The sequence below is a fragment of the Schistocerca piceifrons genome, chromosome 3, assembly GCF_021461385.2.
Source record: "Schistocerca piceifrons isolate TAMUIC-IGC-003096 chromosome 3, iqSchPice1.1, whole genome shotgun sequence".
NCBI classification, from domain to species: Eukaryota; Metazoa; Arthropoda; class Insecta; order Orthoptera; family Acrididae; genus Schistocerca; species Schistocerca piceifrons.
In genome coordinates this window covers 582,150,286-582,171,640 of record NC_060140.1, presented here as the reverse complement: position 1 = coordinate 582,171,640, position 21,355 = coordinate 582,150,286, and the positions used below count along the sequence as shown (strand labels likewise).

At 38.2% G+C, this 21,355-nt stretch overlaps 1 protein-coding gene across 1 annotated transcript; it reads right to left on the bottom strand.

Moving 5' to 3' along the window:
* Positions 1–1,621: 1,621 nt before the first annotated feature.
* Positions 1,622–20,517, bottom strand: LOC124789955 (respirasome Complex Assembly Factor 1). The gene is made up of 4 exons (XM_047257487.1): positions 20,044–20,517; positions 19,867–19,970; positions 11,724–11,853; positions 1,622–1,819 (listed from the first exon to the last, which is right to left on the bottom strand). The coding sequence occupies exons 1-4, from the start codon at positions 20,146–20,148 to the stop codon at positions 1,778–1,780; spliced, it is 381 nt and encodes a 126-aa protein (XP_047113443.1). The 5' UTR covers positions 20,149–20,517; the 3' UTR covers positions 1,622–1,777.
* Between the last annotated feature and the right edge of the window lie 838 nt (positions 20,518–21,355).

Sequence of the window (21,355 nt, the reverse complement as noted above, 5' to 3'; positions counted from 1 at the left end):
GCAAAGAGGTCAAAAGCAATGAGGCTGACTGGGCTAACAATATGTCAAAGAGATTGGTTGCATACGACACACACATGCACACCACTAGCCCACAGACAAGTGTACATTAAATGTGTTCTATTTCAGAAACCATTCAGAATAGGGCATATGTCTTTGTGAAGTTTTCTGTTTCAAACTTTTGTTCCTGTAACATTTCTAAACATTGACTATTCCTCCTGGGACACCCTGTATCATCCATAAAAAGCAAAATTCTCATTATGAAGGAATCACCTTCTGTCCTACAACAAACTTAGTACTTGGTACATTATCTAGTTCTTTGCTTTCTAGCTAATCCCTTTTTATTTATAGTAACTGAGCCAATGAATCTATGTAATCAGTAACTATTTTTGTGGAGTTGGCTGTGTACTGTTTATCCATAGAGCTTTCAGCTGGTTTTTATTTATGACATTAAATTTATTTACAGCTGCAATTTTTCCTTGATTTTTATCTTATATACGTATAACTGATTTCAAGACAATATTGTCTAATCCTCAGACACCTGTTAGGCATATTTTTTGAATCAAATGCTGCATGTAACATAACCGTCTTTCCACCAAGTGAGAAATCTATAAAGTGCTGGCACACTTTTTGGTAACAAATCATATTCTGTGTCAAAATGAAATTTCTTTCATTTGGTCTTAGAACACTTGTTTTAATGCAGTGAGAGGAGTGTCTATGATACATATTATTCAACTGTGTGGCAGATGCACTACAGGCACCTCCCTTGATGGAACAGCAGTTAAGTATTTATGGCATATGATTCATGAAGTGCGCCTAACATACCTGAAGATGATACAATATTGTCATGAAATCTGTTTCATGTATTTGAGATAAACATTAACATAAAATAAAATAAATATAGATTTACACAAACTGATTTGCAGTGGAATAAACAGTCAGCATCTGCTTTAAGTAATAGTGTTGTGCAACTACAAGTATTCTTCCAGAAGAAAGCTTTCTGCAACAACTACAGTAACATTGTATTCCATTCCACACTGGTATCCAGTTACAGACCTAGAATAAACTTTTGTTTATGTGTTAATATTGTTTTTGTTTTTCACTATAAGAGAATAAATTTATTTTTATATCTCTATAAAATGTGAGACTGGTTCACTCTCTGTTGACTTTTCCCAACATAATTTACCCCATTATGGAACTCAAAACTTCAAAACTGTCAAAGACTGTAGTCCATTGTCTTTGTTAACGACCAGTATGTATTGTACGTTTTCCTATTCATTATTAACTTTTGAATACTGATGAAACACTTTTGTCTGGGTTCCATCAGATCCACGAAAGTTTCACATTATAAAATATCCAATAATGGAACTAAAATGTGGAGTTGTTAATTCGATTTTCAGTTTGTTTTCACTACTATATGGATAGAAGTATTTCCATTTTGTTGGTTTCGACAGTGAGTTTTTGTGAAGCTGTCCGTGCAGGTGTTCGTGCATTTCTCACTTTCCTTAAAATCTTTCATTCAAATAACAATTTAAAGTTACAACATAAAGTAGATAAATAGCATATACCCAGATTAAATCAATTGTACAGGAACCTCTGACAATAATCTTCTGTATACATGTAATTATATATTAAAACAGACACCATACATCTTTTTATTAACAAGATAAATAACTTACATACTTCTTTACAGGCCAAACAGCTGCAAAGTGTACTTTTCTAGTTCACTATTTTGTAACAACATTCCCAGAACATTAAAGTAATGTTCACACAAATGCAATCAGTCAAAATTTAACCCTGAATAAATTATGATCCACGTCACCTAGAAAATAAACAAATATGTAAATAAGAAATTATAAACAATAATTAATGTTGGCACATCAAACAAATATTAGTGATATGTGGTACAATCCATTACACTATGCAACAAGTGAAATGTCTGCAAAGCAGTAGAGTATGAGGAACAGGGGTAGAAGACTAGAAGGAGACTGGAAAAGTAAAGTGCCTGATTCAAACATCTACTCTGCCCAGTCGCATGAATGTGAGTACTTGGCAAAAGCTTTTGCGGTGCAGACTACTTTGAGACATGCAAGACGAGTGTCAATGAGGTCCTCAGTAGTACCAAAAGCAAAGCTGAGCCATGGTGACTCCAGTGCCCTGGCCAGCTCCCATAGGTTTCTTGGCTGAGGATCCATGACAAACAGCTTGATTGACGCGGTCCCACAGATTCTTGACTGGGTTTAAATCTGGGGAGTCTGGTGACCAGAGGAGTACGATACACTCATCCTGTTTCTTTTTGAACCACGCACTACCACCATGAGCTGTGTAACATGTACTGTCTTGATAGTAGCTGCCATCATGCCAGGGAAAAACAAACTACATGTAGGGATGGACATGGTTCCCTAGAATAGATGCATGCTTGTGTTGATCCACTGTGCCTTCCAGAATGATGAGATCACACAGGATATGCCATCAAAGCATTCTCCAGACCATAATGCTCCTTCCTCTGTCCTGGACAATTCCGACTACAATTGCATGGTGTTTGCTTTCAGATGCTTCACGCTGTACATGCCAACGGCATCTCAGTCAACAGGAAAGGCAATCTGTCGCCGTTCAGTGGACATCCACTTGCGGTACTGGCATGCAAATTCCAGCCTTCATCGCAGACGAACATCAGATAGCATGGGTGCATGAGCCAGGTGCCCGCTGGGGAGGCCCACACGCAGCAACATTTGCTCAACAGTTATGAAGGTGACACTGTTAGTAGCCTCTTGGCTCATCTAGGCAGTCAGTTGCACAACAATTGCATGTCTGTTCACCTGTACGCATCTCCACACTCATCCATCCCTGTCATCAATGTCCCATGGTGCACCACAGCTGTCTCAGTGCCAGTTTTGGATAGCACCATTTTGCCATTCAAGGTATACATTAATGACAGTGGCATGCAAACACTTTACAAACTTAGCCATAATGGAAATGCTTCCTCCCTTGGCCCAAAAGCCATTGATCATGCCATTATGGACATCCATCAGATAATTCACTCCATTTCCGCATTACGACAACGACTGCACTGTTTCTAGCGTCCACCAATGCCCTATATATACCCTCCACTGCTAGTGCTGCCACCTGCATTCTGCAAGGTGTTATCACACGCTAATTTCCAAAATAGGTCATGGTCACATTAATCTGACTGGACCAAGAAAAAATTGTGTACATGGATGGTGACAGACAGTACAGTGAAAAACATGTTTGTGGTGCAAATTCATTTGAGTAAATGGCAATAAAAAGAGAAGCTTTGGAGGGGCATTGAAGAAAATATATTAGATTGGGGTACTGATAAAAGCTGTAGGAAGAAAATTAATGTCCCAAGTCAGAGGCCAAGTTCGGCACACAGTTTTAATCTACAGTGGCAAGGAAGTTTAAAATTAGCACACAGTCTGCCACCAAATGAAAATTCATTCTGGAATGGGATGGGAGTTGGTGCACTTTGACTGCTACATAGATTTATAATCATTAAAGACAGAGCTCTGTGTGACGGTTCGTTTAGGCCTGGGGGGGGGGGTCTCAATTGGTATTTTTAAACTCAGTCTCTATCATTCTTGGGTTAAAGGGCAATGAGGGAAACCTGCTATGGATGCACCTCGACAACAGAATGAGTAATACATCCCTCATCAATTGCCTTGATGAAGAAGTTTTGTACTATGCAGTGGCATGATGAAGCTGGAAGGCAGGCTTACATACTCATTCAGGTACAAGAGCCTAGTGGTCACTGAACACAGCAAGGTATAATCGCCCATGGAAATATTTGTTTGAAACCTATGTCATACCTGTAGTAGTTACGGACTGTAGCAGCTCCACGAACTCTAAGGCTATTTGTAAATTTCAGATAGACATAGGTTCTTAGCTGCTAAGTGATGCTTTCCTTCTTTATGTTTTATTTGTGGTTTCTGGATGACAGCTATATGTACTGGAAATTCACCTGAGTATTCAATGTTCCCTTGTAAAAATGCTGTAAATCTGAGAGTGGCAGTTTACTAATATTGGTAACTGATAGTTACTGAAAGAAGGTTTTGACATTTTTTCTCAACTCAGGGAATTGCACACGATCTTAAAATACGAACCCATTTCCTGCATGAAGAACTGGGGAGAGAGAGAGAAATGTTTCTTTGACAATGTAGTGATAAAATTTTATGCAGGCAGAACTAGCAAATCTGAGGTCTAAGAATAAGCTGCTGCGTTGTTTTAGATTCAAGCTATGGAAAGTTGCAACTACAGCAGATATATACAGAAATTCTTGATTTTTGTTGCAGAATGGAAATAAGTAAGAGCCAGACATTATACAGTCTTCCATTGCTGTTAACTGAGGCTTTTTCTTTTTTGCCAACATACAGGTTTAAAGCTGGTTCATGAAGCTTTGCATGTAGGCTTTCCTCAGGATAGTTTTCATCTATCTTCAAGTGTCTGCCAGTTTTCTTTAGCATCTTTGTGCACATATTCACAGGTCAAACAAACCTGTGACCATTTGTACTGCTCTTCTCTGTGTATGTTCAATATCACCTGTTAGTCCTCTTTCGTTCAGACCCCACACACCTGAGCAATATTCTAGGATGGGTCACAAGTGTTTAGTATGCAATCTCCTTTGTACACCGACTGCATTTACCAAATATTCTACCAGTAAACTAAAGTCTGCCTACAACTGAATTTATGTGACCATTCCAATTCACATAACTTGAAAGTGTGACTTACAGGTGTTTGTATGAATTGATTGATAGCAACTGTGACTTTTTTACACTGTAGTCAAAGAATACTATGTTTTCCTTTTGTGAAGTTGCAGTTTTACATTTCTGAACAATCTTGGCACCATTCTGAAATTTTATCAAGACCAGACTTAATATTTGTAAAGTTTTTTTTCAGACAGTACTTCATTTTAAGTAATTGCATCATTTATAAACAATTATCCATGTTTCACCTGAATGACAACTGCTGCAATAGGAAGCACCCTCTGCCATTCACTAAACATTGATTTGAAGAGTATGGATGAAAAGGTAGATCTGATGGAATTTATAACATTATTAAGGCTTTATTTACCAACAGTACCTCAAATACTATCTTCTCTTGTGGGTCCTTTCTCCTGGATAGGAAATATGGGTCTGTCGCTACTCATCCTCTTGATTGAGAGTGATGCGACAGTGGTAGGACTAGAAACCCTGTACAATGGAGACAGCGACCAGGAAGAACTCGGTGTTAAACTGATTCCCCTAATCAACAATGTGACTACAGAATTAACTAAAGCTAATACTGGTCTTATTTGGGTTTTAGTTAAGAACAGAACAGAACTGTCAACAGTGTTAAAGGATATCTTAGATTCTTGCCTTGTGCTGGAAAGGTAAGAGACAATTATATATCCAATAAAAAATACAGATAAAATGTGGATGTCCATAACATGGAGATCCATGGATAAAATAACACCTGCAGCATTTGTTTGGGGGGGGGGGGGGAGGTTGACCTATTTAGTTAATGACTATGACACGGGACCCTGGAATACAAACAGTGAAGTGCTGACAAAAACTAACTTTTCACTGAACTATAACGTCAGTATTAAATACTTGTATACTATACAACATGATGGCAAAAATGAAAAGCACTGCAAATAGGCTTCACAGATAATGTCTGCTGTCTTCTGGAGAGTCACCAAAAAACTTTTTACACAGGACAGCAAAATAGTTTGGCTTTGAGAAAAACACTTCTATGATTGCATTGCCAGTGTAGAAGGAAATAGAGAAGGACAAAGAAGATGGTAGTAAGTAATGGTTTTTAACATCTGAGGCTGGCAAAAAAAGACATCTCATATGAGTGTAGGAAATGTAATGATATAACATTGCACTGTACTACAAATAATAAATTTCAGTTTGATCTCTTTGTGTGTGTGAATGTTTCTTATGTACCTTGGCTATGATAGTAATTTAAACAAAAATATTATTGTTTACTTATGTATTTTCATATAACAATCCTTTTTTAGTTTTTTCTGCAGTACATATCATTGTATTGAAGTTTTATCTGGGTATCCAGTTTCAACACTATCAATTTAACAATTGGCATGTTTAAAGTAAAAATTAAAGAAACAAAAGAAGTTTTAAAATTCCAACTAAACCTCTTTGCAAACAAATTATAACTTCTGAAAGGACATTTCTGTTGAACATGGAAGTACCTTTACAGCATACCTCAAGTAAGTGTTATAGAGCCATTACTGTTCATGAAGTACATAAATGATCTGGTGGATTGTTGTATATTGAAAAGTTGTGGAATGCAGGGAAACCTACAGAGCGCAGACACTTTGTGCAGACACAGGCTCCTGACCTTCAAGATAAATATGCATATAAATAGGTGGTGCAGTTCAATTACATAATTGACCATCAGTCACTGGAAAGTGCACAACACCCAGGAGTAATAATCTGGAGTGATCACATGCAATTAATTGGAAATATGCTACTAAAATATACTTCACCAATGAAAGATATGAATATAATAGACGGAAAAACTCCACGTGGGAAAATATATATATATAAAAAACAAAGATGCTGTGACTTACCTAACGGGAAAGCACTGGTAGATAGACACAATAAAAAACACACTAATTTCAAGCATTCGCAACCTGAGGTTGCTTCATCAGGAAAGAGGGAAGGAGAGGGAAAGACGGAAGGATGTGGGTTTTAAGGGAGAGGGTAAGGAGTCATTCCAGTCCCGGGAGCGGAAAGACTTACCTTAGGGGGAAAGGAGGACAGGTATACACTCGCTCGCGCGCGCGCACACACGCACATGACAAAGGCAAACACACACATCCATCCATCCATCCGCACACATCCATCCATCCGCACACATCCAGACAAAGGCAGACACATGTAAATGCAAGGTTGGGCAGAGATGTCAGTCGAGGCGGAAGAACAGAGGCAAAGATGTTGTTGAATGGCAGGTGATGTATGAGGGGCGGCAACTTGAAATTAGCGGAGGTTGAGGCCTGGTGGGTAGCGGGAAGAGAGAATACATTGAAGGGCAAGTTCCCATCTCTCTTCCCGCTACCCACCAGGCCTCAACCTTCGCTAATTTCAAGTTTCCGCCCCTCATACATCACCTGTCATTCAACAACATCTTTGCCTCTGTACTTCCGCCTCGACTGACATCTCTGCCCAACCTTGCATTTACATATATACCTGCCCTTTTTTTCCCCCCATGGTAAGTCTTTCCGCTCCCGGGATTGGAATGACTCCTTACCCTCTCCCTTAAAACCCACATCCTTTCGTCTTTCCCTCTCCTTCCCTCTTTCCTGGTGAAGCAACCTCGGGTTACGAAAGCTTGAAATTTGTGTGTGTGTTTGTGTGTTTTTTATTCTGTCCATCTACCAGCACTTTCCCGTTTGGTAAGTCACAGCATCTTTGTTTTTTATATATATTTTTAACCAATGAAAGAGATAGTTTACTGAATGCTTATTTGAATTATTCTTTAGTACAATTTGCGAGCCTCACCCTCAAAGGAGTGATAGAAGAAGCAGTCAATGAAAAAGGTGTGTTTCATCACAGCTTTATCCAATAAGCTTGACGATGTTATGCAGACGTTCATAAAACTCCAGCGGTAGACACTAAAAGATAAGTGTAGTGTTTCATGGAGAGATTTTTTGTAACAAGAGTGCAGATTCCGTGAAGAGTCAGCCACATATTACTTGTGCTTGTATGCATGCCTTGAAATGCTATGACAGAAAAATAAGAGTAATTCAAGCCTCATACAGAGGCTTATCCATTGCCATTCTTCCTGCGCACCACTCACAAAAGGAACAGAGAAGAAAGGGGGGGGGGGGAGATACAATCATAGCATCTGGAGTATTCATGTACAATTGACCTTATCAAAACTAGGCAAGCATTTTCTTGCTATAGATACTTGGGGACATTGATCAATGTATAACTTTAAGAACTTTCAGTATATCTCTCAGTGATAGCAGATACACCTGGCTATTAAAGAAAATTTTAGTGCAGTTAATGCACTACCTTAAAATGAAAGTAGTATTACTAGTTAGAACTTTCACATGGTACCTGCATTTACAGATCATTTAATAAATGTGCACTAATGTTCAAGGTTACTCATTATTAACAGCACACTCGGAAACTGCAAAATAGTCAGGCACTCATATATAAGGGCCTTTTGAGGTTCCCAAGAGAACAAAGACAATACTTTTAACAACTGGCTTGCATTTCATAACCACATTTGAAAATAAAACAACAAAATTCAGTAAAATTCTGTAAAATTTCGGCCAAAATGTAATACTGTATTTTTGTTTTCATGTGTGAAGATGAAGCAGAAGGTCTACTGCTCTGCAACCATCAACAAACTCTGCCACATTGATTCATGAAGACAGAACCTGTATAAAGAATCTGGGTCACCAGGAACATTATCAAACAAATTTCATCTGATCCATCATCAATTAAATCATTCAAAATAATAATGCCATGTGCTGCCAACCTCCCACAATTTATGGACTTTATATGGAAGCTATTCCTCTTAGACCTGTTGTTACGGCCATCAACATCTACATCTACACTCTGCAAACCACTATGAAGTGCATGGTAGAGGACACATCCCATTGCACCAGTTATTAGGGTTTCTTCCCATTCCATTCACGTATGAAGTGTGGGAACAATGATTGTTTGAATCCCTCTGTGTGTGCATTAATTATTCTAATCTTATCCTCACAATCCCTATGTGAGCAATATATGTGAGATTGTAGTATATTCTTAGTCATCATTTAAGTCACTGTTTTTGGAAGTTCATTAATAGACTGTCTCGGGATAGTTTACTTCTTTCTTCAAGTCTTCCGTGTCAGTTCCTTCAGTATTTCTGCGATAGATCAAACTACCCTGTGACCATTCATGCTACTCTTTATATTTTCGATATACCTGTTTGTCCTATATGGTATAGGTTCCACACACTGGAGCAATATTCTATAACCGGTCACGATTGGTATGTAAGCAATCTCCTTTGTAGACTGATTGCACTTCCGCAGTATTCTAGCAATAAACCCAGACTGCTACCTGCTTTGCCCACAACTGAGGGTATGTGATCATTCTACTTCATATTCCTACAGTGTTACAAACAGGTATTTGAATGAGTTGGCCAATTCCAACTGTGACTCATTGATGTTATAGCCCTAGGATACTCTGTTTTTTTCATTTTGTGAAGTGCACAGTTTTACATTTCTGAACATTTAAAGCAAGTTGCCAATTTCTGCACCACTTTGAAATCTTACTGAGATCTGACAGAATATTTATGCAGCTTCTTTCTGACATGACTTCATCATAGATAACTGCATCATCTGCAAAATGTCTGAGGTTACTATTAATATTGTCTGCAAGGTCATTAATATACAACATGAACAGCAAAAGACCTAACACACTTCCCTTGAGCACACCCGAAGTTACTTTATGTCCGACAATGACTCTTCAGCCACGATAACATGCTGCGTCCGCCCTATAAAAAAAAATCCTTAATCCAGTGACAAATTGAGACCCCATATGATAGTACGTTTGACGATAAGCATATGTGTGGTACTAAGTCAAATGCTTTTTGGAAGTCAAGAAATACAGCATCTACCTGACAGCTTTGATCCAAATCTTTCTGTGTGTTGCGTGAGAAAAGTGCAAGCCGAGTTTCACAATATCGATGTTTCTAGAATCTATGCTTGCTGGTATTGAAGGTCATTCTGTTCAAGATACCTTAGTATGTTTGAACTCAGAATATGTTCTAAGGTTCTACAATAAATGGATGTCAAGGATATTGGACGGTAGTTTGCGAATCACTTGTACTGCCCTTCTTGTAAACAGGTGTGAGCTGTGCTTTTTTTCCACGAACTATGCACAGTTTCTTGTTCTAGGGAATAGTTGGTACAGGTGCTAACTCAGCAGCAAATTCAGTATAGAATCTGATACGGATTCCATCAGATCCCGTAACTTTGTTCAATTTGAACGAATTTGGCCTTTTCTCAACACCACTGACACCAATACTTCTTTCATTCATCTTTTCAGTGATACGAAGATTAAATTGGGACAATTCTCCAGGGTTTTCCTTTGTAAAGGAACTTTTGAAATCAACGTTAAGCATTTCAGCTTTGCTTTGTTACCCTAAATTTCAGTTCTTATCTCATTCGATAGGGACTAGACACTTAACTTTGGTGCCACTGTGGGCCTTTGCATACGACTAGAATTTCTTTGGGTTTTGTGAAAGTTCATTTGACAATACTCTGCTATGGCAGTCACTGAAGACATCACACATTGCTATCTTGACGGCCAAACATGTTTAATCAGCACTTCTCTATCTATAGCCTTGTACTTTGTTTTACATCTATTATGCAGTAATCTCTGTTTCTTTACAGTGACTGTATATCATGGAGATTCCCTCCCATTATGAACTGTTCTACTACGTATATATCTATCCAGTGTGTGGTCAACTATTCTTTTATACTTGAGCTATAGTTCCTCTACATGCTCCTATGCTGTGATGACAGTTTCAAGTTCCTCACTGAGATATGACACTACTGGTTTTTCATCCAGTTTACTGAACATATATATCTTTCTGCTTGTTTTAGCTGCCCTTTTTACACTGGCAACCATTGTTGCCAAAACTGTGTCACAGTCACTGATACCAATTTTGATGTGGACATCTTCAAAGAGGTCAGGTCTGTTTGTTGCCATTATATCCAACATATTTTTATAATTAGTGGGGCTCCTAATTGCTCCTTCATTATCCACTGGTGAAACAGGTGACAGATCAAACAGCATTCAACATGTGGTACACTGGGCGCTACATTACGGCTCTTCAGCAGTTATGAATCAAAGAATGGAGTTCATTACAACATATATACACTACCACAATGGAGAGACAAGGCAAGCTCCCCTTCTTGGGTGTACTGGTTGAGCACAAGGTAGGTGATCAACTCTGTCACTCACCACATAGGAAGTTAAATCACACTAACCAATTCCTTCAAGTAATTAGTATCCAAAAACCACTTTGCAAGAATACTGCCTTAAACATTTCCATACATAACTTACATGTAACAGCATCAAATTAACCAATCCAGAATTTTAATGTTACCTGCTGTTAGTTGACTTTTTTTCGCTGTGGCTCTAGCAGACCAAGTTCCTCTATTGAGTCTTGCAACTTTTGACCTGACTTTCTTGTTTTTCACTGTACCTATTTTTCTGAGGTTAGTGTAGGTTAGGTTCTCAATTGATGGGAAGAAATAAGACAGAGGCATTTTACAGTACTTACTAGCTAATTAACTCCACCCTTCCCCACCACCAAAATCTTAAAAGTCACAAGATGCCAAAAATAGTCACAATATGGGTGGAGCTTTTAAGAAACAGCTACATTCCAGAACTACCAATCTAAATCATGGACAGAGACTGAGAAACTGTTGAATTGATGGAACAATAGAAGCAATGACAGAATAAAATGTAATTACATGAAAAGTGAGCATCATTCTTTGCCAATTCCCTCATCCAGCATTATGACAGATCCTGTCTACGAAAGCAAGGGTTTCTTATGGCACTTAGTTAAAAACCTGACAGCTAAAACTGGATTATGAACTAAAAACCAGCAAACAAGCAACCAAAAACAGCAACACTTGTACAATTAAGCTGTATCTTCTGCAGAAGTAATAAAAAAATGTACCAAAATATACTAACCAAAAATCCAGCAAAGGAAGTCATAAACCCTTCTTTGGTTATCTCCCAAGCACCACCATACTCCTCTTCATCTATATTTTGAAAATTTGTGAAATATATGTATATGAGGCCAGCATTTATCAACACAAACCTGGAAAAGAAAATGACATGACACCGCTTAAAAAGGATGAATTTATTTCGAGTTGCCCTCACACACTTACAATTTACAAGTAACACACTTATTAATAACAAAACTGTGGAAAGGGGTCAACTGAAGTTCCAGTATCGCCCCTCGGTTTATATACCTGTAACTAGCTATGTTGTGTTGTGTGAGGTCATGTTTGCACGGCATATTTGGAATGCATAATGCTTGAAGATGGTGTTCTGTTGTCTGTGGTGGCACAAATAGTGTTTTGATGTCCATGTGTGTGAGATTTATGTAGGTGTTGTTGGCAAGGCATTGGACTTACATGGGGGCAGCGGCTACTCATCACCACCAATTTCTTCCAAATTTATGGTTTATGCAGTGCTTGGCCAGAAATGAAAGTGACTGAAGCGGGAGCTCCAAATGAGCATGTTTTTTGTGCGGGTCAGGCGATACGTCAGCCATTTACATTAGTGTAGTTTCCAGATAGCGATGGGCACAGCAGAAAGGACAGAGAACACTAACCAGAGGGTCGTGAGGCTGAGTTACTATGCAGAAAATGCTGTCTATTTTCTACTTTTACATTGCCGCAAATAAATCAGAATAATGTTAAATGTACTGTATTTGGTAATATTTTTATAAAAGGCAAGAAAAGAAAAGGCAATAAAAATTTGGGACTGGAAATAAATTACCAGGATTATAGGTTGTACTTAAGAATTCGAGCATATAATTAGATACTTTTAGTATTTTAAAGTTGATTTACATATGCTGGGGTGATATTCGTCACACTACTAGGGGATATAATTTTCTTGGCCTCTTTAACATTATCAAAGCTGCATTTTTACAACATCATTGTTTCACAGTTTCTATAGAAAAACAAACTTGGTTCACATTCATAAAGATTTGCTCCCATTTGCTATAGGAGCAAATATCACAAAACATCATTTTGCCAAGTATTGGTAAGGATAGCTGGAGACGTACACAACTGAATGTATTTTGATGTAGTCTTCTCAGGATGTGATTTCTTTTTCTTTCTCGAAGAGGTAGAGGAGTTTTGAAGGTTTTTCATCACACTCTTTACCTAATGATAGAAGTATACACCACAGGGTTGCACTAGTAGAGTACAGTCGGTGGGAAATCATTTAACACTGCATGATGGCAATCCTCCTCCATCTTGAGAAATCTTTTCTTATAACTGTTGATTTGTTTGCTTCTGCACAAGTCAATTAACAGAAGAAATTTGTCAATTCTACCTGTAGAGTTTCATCAAATCAGTCAAAAATTATTTGCTTAGTGGTACTGTACGTTTCCTAGAATTTTTATGAAGTAATGATGACCACCCCCTTTTTGCTGCATACTCAGCCACTGTTCTTTTGAATCCTCAGTCCAAAAGAACCAGTACTCTTATAGACATACATAGACTGTTGGCAATAATTTTTCAAGAAAGAGATAGCATATTGTGGTGCATATGAGTGACTTACTTTATTCATGTTTTGGTTTGTTTGCAGTGTAGTAAAATAAAAATTGACAGTTAAAAAAAGGCTCCATGTAGGGACTAGACTCCACGATCTTTGGATTACTGTTCTGTACTCTTTCCACTCCACCAACCACTGCCTGGAAATTATGCTAATATAAATTGCTTGTACTTCACCCAACCAATACCAAAAATTCTATTTTTCTAAATGTATGACCACCTGGAGCTCCAGTTCTGTCTCTTGCATCTCTTGGCAAAGCTTGCATGTACAACAAATTCAAGCAAAATCAGTGATGAATAGGTGTAGTCCTCTTTTTAAAGCTGTATGTTACTTTTTGTTCTGCTGTTGTTGTGGTCTTCAGTCCAGAGACTGGCTTGATGCAGCTCTCCAAGCTACTCTATCCTGTGCAAGCTGCTTCATCTCCCAGTACCTATTACAACCTACATCCTTCTGAATCTGTTTAGTGTATTCATCTCTTGGTCTCAATCTTCAATTTTTACCCTCCACGCTGCCCTCCAATACTAAATTGGTGACCCCTTGATGCCTCAGAATATGCCATGCCAACCGATCCCTCCTAGTCAAGTTGTGCCACAAGCTCCTCTTCTCCCCAATTCTATTCAATACCTCCTCATTAGTTATGTGATCTACCCATCTAATCTTCGGCATTCTTCTGTAGCACCACATTTCAAAAGCCTCTATTCTCTTCTTGTCTATTTATCGTCCACGTGTTTCACTTCCACACATGGCTACACTCCATACAAATACTTTCAGAAACGACTTACTTAAATCTATACTCAATGTTAATAAATTTCTCTTCTTCAGAAACGATTTCCTTGCCATTGCCAGTCTACATTTTATATCCTCTCTAGTTCGACCATAATCAGTTATTTTGCTCCCCAAATAGCAAACTCATTTACTACTTTAAGCGTCTCATTTCCTAATCTAATTCCAGCAGCATCACCCGATTTCATTCGACTACATTCTATTATCCTTGTTTTGCTTTTGTTGATGTTCATCTTATATCCTCCTTTCAAGACACTGTCCATTCCGTTCAGCTCCTCTTCCAGGTACTTTGCTGTCTCTGACAGAATTACAATGTCATTGGCGAACCTAAAAGTTTTTATTTCTTCTCCATGGATTTTAATTCCTACTCCGAACTTTTCTTTTGTTTCCTTTACTGCTTGCTCAATATACAGATTGAATAACACTGGGGATAGGCTGCAACCTTGTCTCACTCCCTTCCCAACCACTGCTTCCCTTTCATGCCCCTCGACTCTCATAACTGCCATCTGGTTTCTGTACAAGTTGTAAATAGCCTTTCGCTCCCTGTATTTTACCCCTGCCATCTTCAGAATTTGAAAGAGAGTATTACAGTCAACGTTGTCTAAAGCTTTCTCTAAGTCTACAAATGCTAGAAATGTAGGTTTGCCTTTCCTTAATCTATTTTCTAAGATAAGTCATAGGGGGTCAGTATTGCCTCACACGTTCCAACATTTCTACGGAATCCAAACTGATCTTGGAATTATTATATTCTTCTTTAAGTCTGAGGGTATTTTGCCTGTCTCATACATCTTGCTCACTAGATAGTAGAGCTTTGTTATGCCTGGCTCTCCCAAGGCTGTCAGTAGTTCTAATGGAATGTTGTCTACTCCCGGGACCTTGTTTCGACTTAGGTCTTTCAGTGTTCTGTCAAACACTTCACGCAGTATCATATCTCCTATTTCATCTTCATCTACATTCTTTTCCATTTCTATAATATTGTCCTCACGAACATCGCCCTTGTATAGACCCTCTACATACTCCTTCACCCTTTCTGCTTTCCCTTCTTTGCTTAGAACTGGGTTTCCATCTGAGCTCTTGATATTCATGCAAGTGGTTCTCTTTTCTCCAAAGGTCTCTTTAATTTTCCTGTAGGCAGTATCTATCTTACCCCTAGTGCTATGCACCTCTACATCCTTACATTTGTCCTCTAGCCATCCCTGCTTAGCCATTTTGCACTTCCTGTGTTCTCATTTTTTAGATGTTTGTATTCCTTTTTGCCTGCTTCATTTACTGCAGTTTTCTATTTTCTCCTTTCATCAATTAAATTCAATATTTCTTCTGTTACCCAAGGATTTCTACTAGCCCTCGTCTTTTTACGTACTTGATCATCTGCTACCTTCACTATTTCATCTCTCAAAGCTACTCATTCTTCATCTACTGTATTTCTTTCCCCCATTCTTGTGAATCGTTCCCTAATGCTCTCCCTGAAGCTTTCTACAACCTCTTGTTCTTTCAGTTTATCCAGGTCCCATCTCCTCAAATTGCCACCTTTTTGCAGTTTCTTCATCTTTAATATACAGTTCATAACCAATAGACTGCGGTCAGTGTCCACATCTGCCCCTGGAAATGTCTTACAATTTCCAAGACCTTCCAGTATCTCCAGGCTTCTTCCATGTATACAACCTTCTTTTACAATTCTTTAACCGAGTGTTAGCTATGATTAAGTTATGCTCTGTGCAAAATTCTACCAGGCGGCTTCCTCTTTCATTCCTTACTCCCATTCCATATTCACATACTACATTTCCTTCTCTTCCTTTTCCTACTATCGAGTTCCAGTCACCCATGACTATTAAATTTTTGTCTCCCTTCACTATCTGAATAATTTCTTTTATCTCATCACACATTTCATCAATCTCTTCGTGAATTGTGGAGCTAGTTGGCATGTAAACTTGTACTACTGTAGTAGGCATGGGCTTCGTATCTATATTGGCCACAATAATGCGTTCACTATGTTGTTTGTAGTAGCTTACCCGCATTGCTATTCATTATTAAACCTACTCCTGCATTACCCCTATTTGATTTGGTATTTATAACCCTGTATTCACCTGACCAGAAGTCTTGTTCCTCCTGCCACCAAAATTCACTAATTCCCACTATATCTAACTTTAACCTATCCATTTCCCTTTTTAAATTTTCTAACCACCTGCCTGATTAAGGGATCTGACATTCCACGTTCCGATCCGTAGAATGCCAGTTTTCTTTCTCCTGGTAACAACGTCCTCCTGAGTAGTCCCCGCCCGGAGATCCGAATGGGGGGCTATTTTACCCAAGAGGACACCATTATCATTTAACCCTATAATAAAGCTGCATGCCCTCGGGAAAAATTACGGCTGTAGTTTCACCTTGCTTTCAGCCATTCGCAGTACCAGCACAGCAAGACCATTTTGGTTAGTGTTACAAGGCCAGATCAGTCAATCATCCAGACTGTTGCCCCTGAAACTACTGAAAAGGCTGCTGCCCCTCTTCAGGAACCACACATTTGTTTGGCCTCTCAACAGATACCCTTCCGTTGTAGTTGCACATACGGTACGGCTATCTGTATCGCTGAGGCACACAAGCCTCCCCACCAACAGCAAGTTCCATGGTTTATGGGGGGGGGGGGGGGGGGGGGGGGGACACTGTTTGTTCTATATGTCTGTTTTTGTTTGCTTGTCAGACAGTTATTTTAATGTCGTTAGTTATAAGCTATTAATTTTGTTTTCAGTTTTGGAACTGTTAATTCACTGTGTTGTTAATGGTTGAAATTTTAATTTTTGTTTCTCATCTGTTACTAGTTTTGAATCCTACATCGAAATACACAAGTCGTACATTGGTTGTCACTATGGGTGACAATATGATCATCAGAATTCAATTTCTGCAGTCGTATAGCCTAGTAGCAAGAGAGAGAGAGAGAGAGAGAGAGAGAGAGAGAGAGAGAGAGAGAGAGAGAGTGTGTGTGTGTGTGTGTGTGTGTGTGTGTGTGTGTGTGTGTGTGTGCGCGCGCGCGCGCGCGCATGCACTTTTGAGATGCGGGGATTAACTGATGCTGAAGTAGTTTTTTTATGATTTTGTGGATTGGGTTGTTACTTGATGATCTTAATTATTTGCTGATATTGGTCAGTATTGGTGGCTCAGTGCTAAAACATCAGATTTCAAATCCTAAGATCCTGGGTTTGTTCCAGTCTTACGGTTCTTATGTCACTTATCACTTCTTTCACCTTGCACAATGTTTGTTGCTGTGAGGAACGTTGAGTTGCACCATGGCTCAATATGCACATTACGGCACCCACTACTGGCTGGTTAAGTAAGTGCAAAGGTCAGAGGAAGGCAACAGCATACAATCTCCAACACTACCATGTCTAGTACAGCAATCAAAACAATCATTCAGACTGATGACTGCTTTACTTTCATAAGTAGGTATATTGGAGTGCATTGTTTTTTGGACAGGTAAGTTTTCGATGACAGATCGATGATATGTTTGTAGGTTTCATTAGTTTTTGTTTTGGTAAATCTTCATTATTAGGATTATCTTACTTAATTTGTCCCTGCCCAATCCTTTATTCTCACAGTTGTGCCATTAGTTTCATGTTATTTCTGCAATTACATATTCTGTGTACTAGGCATGTGTATTCTCGTGTGTAATTAGTAACACTGATCACCATATCTGTGAGCACTGACTAAGCAATAACAGTAATTCTCAAAAATTTGTTCAAATTCAGGACAGGCTGCTGGTAGGAGAAAATAGCTGGTCTTGAAAACTGAATTTGGATGTTTTCAGAAATTTGCTGATACAAAGACAAATCATCAAAAGAAAGTGCACTCTAGGTCTTCTTTGGAACTCCACATTCTAGACAATATTTAAATGAATGTGTTCACTTTTTGCCCTAAAGAAAGACCTTTTATAAACAATAATTAACAGTATAGGCCTTAGACCTACTTTTAAAGCAGTAAAGCGTGCATGCACGCACATTTAACAACACATACAGCACACACAATGGCTAAACAAAGGCTCTTGTCCTCTACAGTATGTAAAATAGTAAGATAACTGTTTAGTGGCACCAAGGAACAAGGAGGGGATATCTTTAAGTAAGTAATAAGAGGTGTGAAAAGACAAATTGTATTTGAAAGTTAAAACTGAAATCATTTGACATTAGAATAGTGGATTCTGACAGTGCTGCTGTTGTCGCATCTTTGATAATTTCTTTACTATGTGTTTTGGTGCGAAGGTTGTGGTGAAAACGTGGCTAACCAAAGTATAAGATGTCAAGAGAAGCATCTTGGCAATGTTTCTGAGCAGCTGAAGTAGTGGTTCAGTTACAAACAATGACCAGAGGACACGTTTTACACTTTACTTTCTTTTATAATTTCGGCTCCATGAAGTGGCTCACAATTTTTGTTTTTTTTCTTCTTAGTATTATTATAATTGAAATCACAAATATAATGTGAACTTTCAGAAATTTTGGACACTCCTCCTTGCACACAACAGACTTTCCTTCATTAAGTTACGTACAGGATGCTACAATTGTTTCCAGTCATTGCTAGGAAATACACTGTTACTCTTTCGCTGCCTTATTGGGTACTTGCAACCAGCAACAGGCATGTAAATCTGTTTTTAACACAAATGTTGGTTTGACCACCACAGTGCAGTGCTCAGTTTAAAGTCATGTTGATGATGTCACTAGACATAATACAAGCAATCTTAATGCAATGTGAATTGAATATCTGAAGTGGAAACAGAATTTAAAGTGGAATCTGAACAACGATGTAAGTTGAAATTTTTTCAGAAAGCCACACTAATTAGGGCCTATGTAATCTAAGTTGCAAACTACAATGCTACCTTGTGATGTCAATATGATATGATTTTTGGGTGAGTACATGCAGAACACTACTGCAGCTTGCTACACATTTACCACCTACGAATCTGAAGTGCAGTCAAACTGACAAAATAATGGAACCTCTTGGGGAATGCACAGCAAGTAATGGGAAGAACAGAATTGTGCAACAGGGATCTCATTGAAACATGATGGGATTGTACCAGCAGCCACTGAAGACATAATGTGCAACTAGTTCTATGCTTTGTCAATTTTCAGTTACTACATTCCTCCACTGCATGTGTCTGAAGCACTACAAACCATCAGACAGCAAACAACTACTCTGTGAATGACATACATTAAAGAGAAATTTTAAAAATATAACATGGTGTTAACTTCCACAGTTATAGGGGATAAATGTTATGTCAATAATATACGTATAACTAGACTTATTGTGGGAAAAAGGAACAGTATTACAAATGTTTTTAAAATAGCATATATTTAACATCTCATTCCACTAAATCTCCCCTTACCCCCGTCCTAGATGTCAGATGGCTACACTTTTCAACTAACTTTACAATTCTTTACCCTTCATGTTTGTGTGTGTTTAGCTGTTGTTTGATATTTCAAATGGATTCAGCCTCAGTGCTTCACACAGCAATATTCACCAAGGAGTAGCAGATGGCAGCACATACACAGCAAACAATGTTAACCAACATCTCACAACATGAGATATTTCTGTCGATTTATACTGCTGGCAACACTTCAGTCTCTCTATGTTAATGAGGTAAACGACTATGATATACTACTGTTACTGTCATTGTAACAGCAATGAAATATTTGAAGACACACCAAAAGACACAACGTATTTAAACATTCGGGTAATGCATATTGAAAAAAAGATTGATTACAAAACTGACAACGCAACTTACAAAAACAGGCCAATAAATCCTCTCAGTGGTATTAGCCCCCAAAGCAATCCAATTACGACTCCAAGGGCTTGTCTTCCCCAATAGATCACGTCTAAAAATTCCTCCTGAAAGAACTCACTATTATGGCTCTGTAAACAACAAACGCACAACAATAATTTAAATCATAATTTATTTCACCTTATCTGGCCATTCCGAATTCGATGTAAACGCCCTAACCCACACGGATTCAGTTTGTTTAACAGCAGCGGTACCATTCTTTTCATGAACTCTTGCTTTAGACATATTTTCGTACTTTAATTAAAGCAGCATATAACGTTTGCGTCAGTTGTTCAAGACATTAATATGTAAAAACAGTATCAAAATTCTAGTTTCCTCTTGTCAGGTCTCGTCAATGTAATCCACATGTTACAATTTCCACTTTCAGATTGATTAAAAACTTCCTCTTCAAAGAAAAATTTCCCACAACACTATCTATAACAATTTAGTTAACAAAAGACACAATGGAAAACTAGACAGCAGCCAAAATAGTAACAGTTTAAGAAGTAACTCTGGCGAACAATTTCTGATCCCACAATTCGTGCTAACACCAACTACATCGAACACCTTCCGACGATGAACACATTTCACATGTTGGTACGTCACATTGACACTGTTGTGTCAAAGTTTCTATACACAAAACATCACCAAAGACGTAACACTTTTGGTTTTTCTACAAAAAGGTATCATCTGCGGCAGAATTTTTTTTCTTGGTACTATCAGTTCATATTTTGTGGCCTAAGCATTAGTTCATCGATCGATCACGAAAAAATGTAACTAATAAAAATATATTTAATAAACAAAAACTTTCTTCTCATAAAACTCATGTATGATTGACAATCTTGCACATTCAAAAAGTTATATAAACGTGAGGCCAGAGTAGTCATTAGTTTTCCCCATCAACGTCAATACTTTCTTTTTTTCGGAGAAAACGTGGCTCTTTCATTCCGCTGTGTTCCGTCCCGATTTGTGCTATTGACGGACTGTGTGAATGCCGCTATTGCAATTGCATTGTGGCATGTTCTGGGGCTCCGTGTTAATCAGTTACTTTTTAGGGTCAAAGTTCTGAGTGAAGTTATTCAAATTTAAAAAAGTCACCCGAACAGTTTTATTCAGACAGCAAAGAGAAACATGTAAACCACTATTTAATATTCATGTATGATTGATGTTCTTCCACATTCAAAAATATATATAAACATGAGGGCCAATTCAGTCATCAGTTTTCGCCATCAACGTCAAAACTTCGTTCATTCCGGAGAAAAACTAGGCACTGACATTGCATTGTGATGTGTTTTGGCATTCCGTGCTAATCATACATTTTAGAAGTGACATGTTTCATTAAAAAAAAAGATGCTCAAGACCAACTAATGCAAAAAAATGAAACAGTTCATAAGTAAAATATTCAATAGAAAATGGAACTGCATAGTGAATATGCAAAAACAAAAGTTAAACA

Excerpts from the sequence above, each read along its gene's own strand:
- LOC124789955 (XM_047257487.1), bottom strand. The coding sequence starts at position 20,148 with ATGTCTAAAGCAAGAGTTCATGAAAAGAATGGTACCGCTGCTGTTAAA. Across the intron at positions 19,971-20,043 it reads ATTCGGAATGGCCAGATAAG|GAGGAATTTTTAGACGTGAT; the intron begins GTGAAATAAATT and ends GAGTTCTTTCAG. Across the intron at positions 11,854-19,866 it reads GGATTTATTGGCCTGTTTTT|GTTTGTGTTGATAAATGCTG; the intron begins GTAAGTTGCGTT and ends TTTCTTTTCCAG.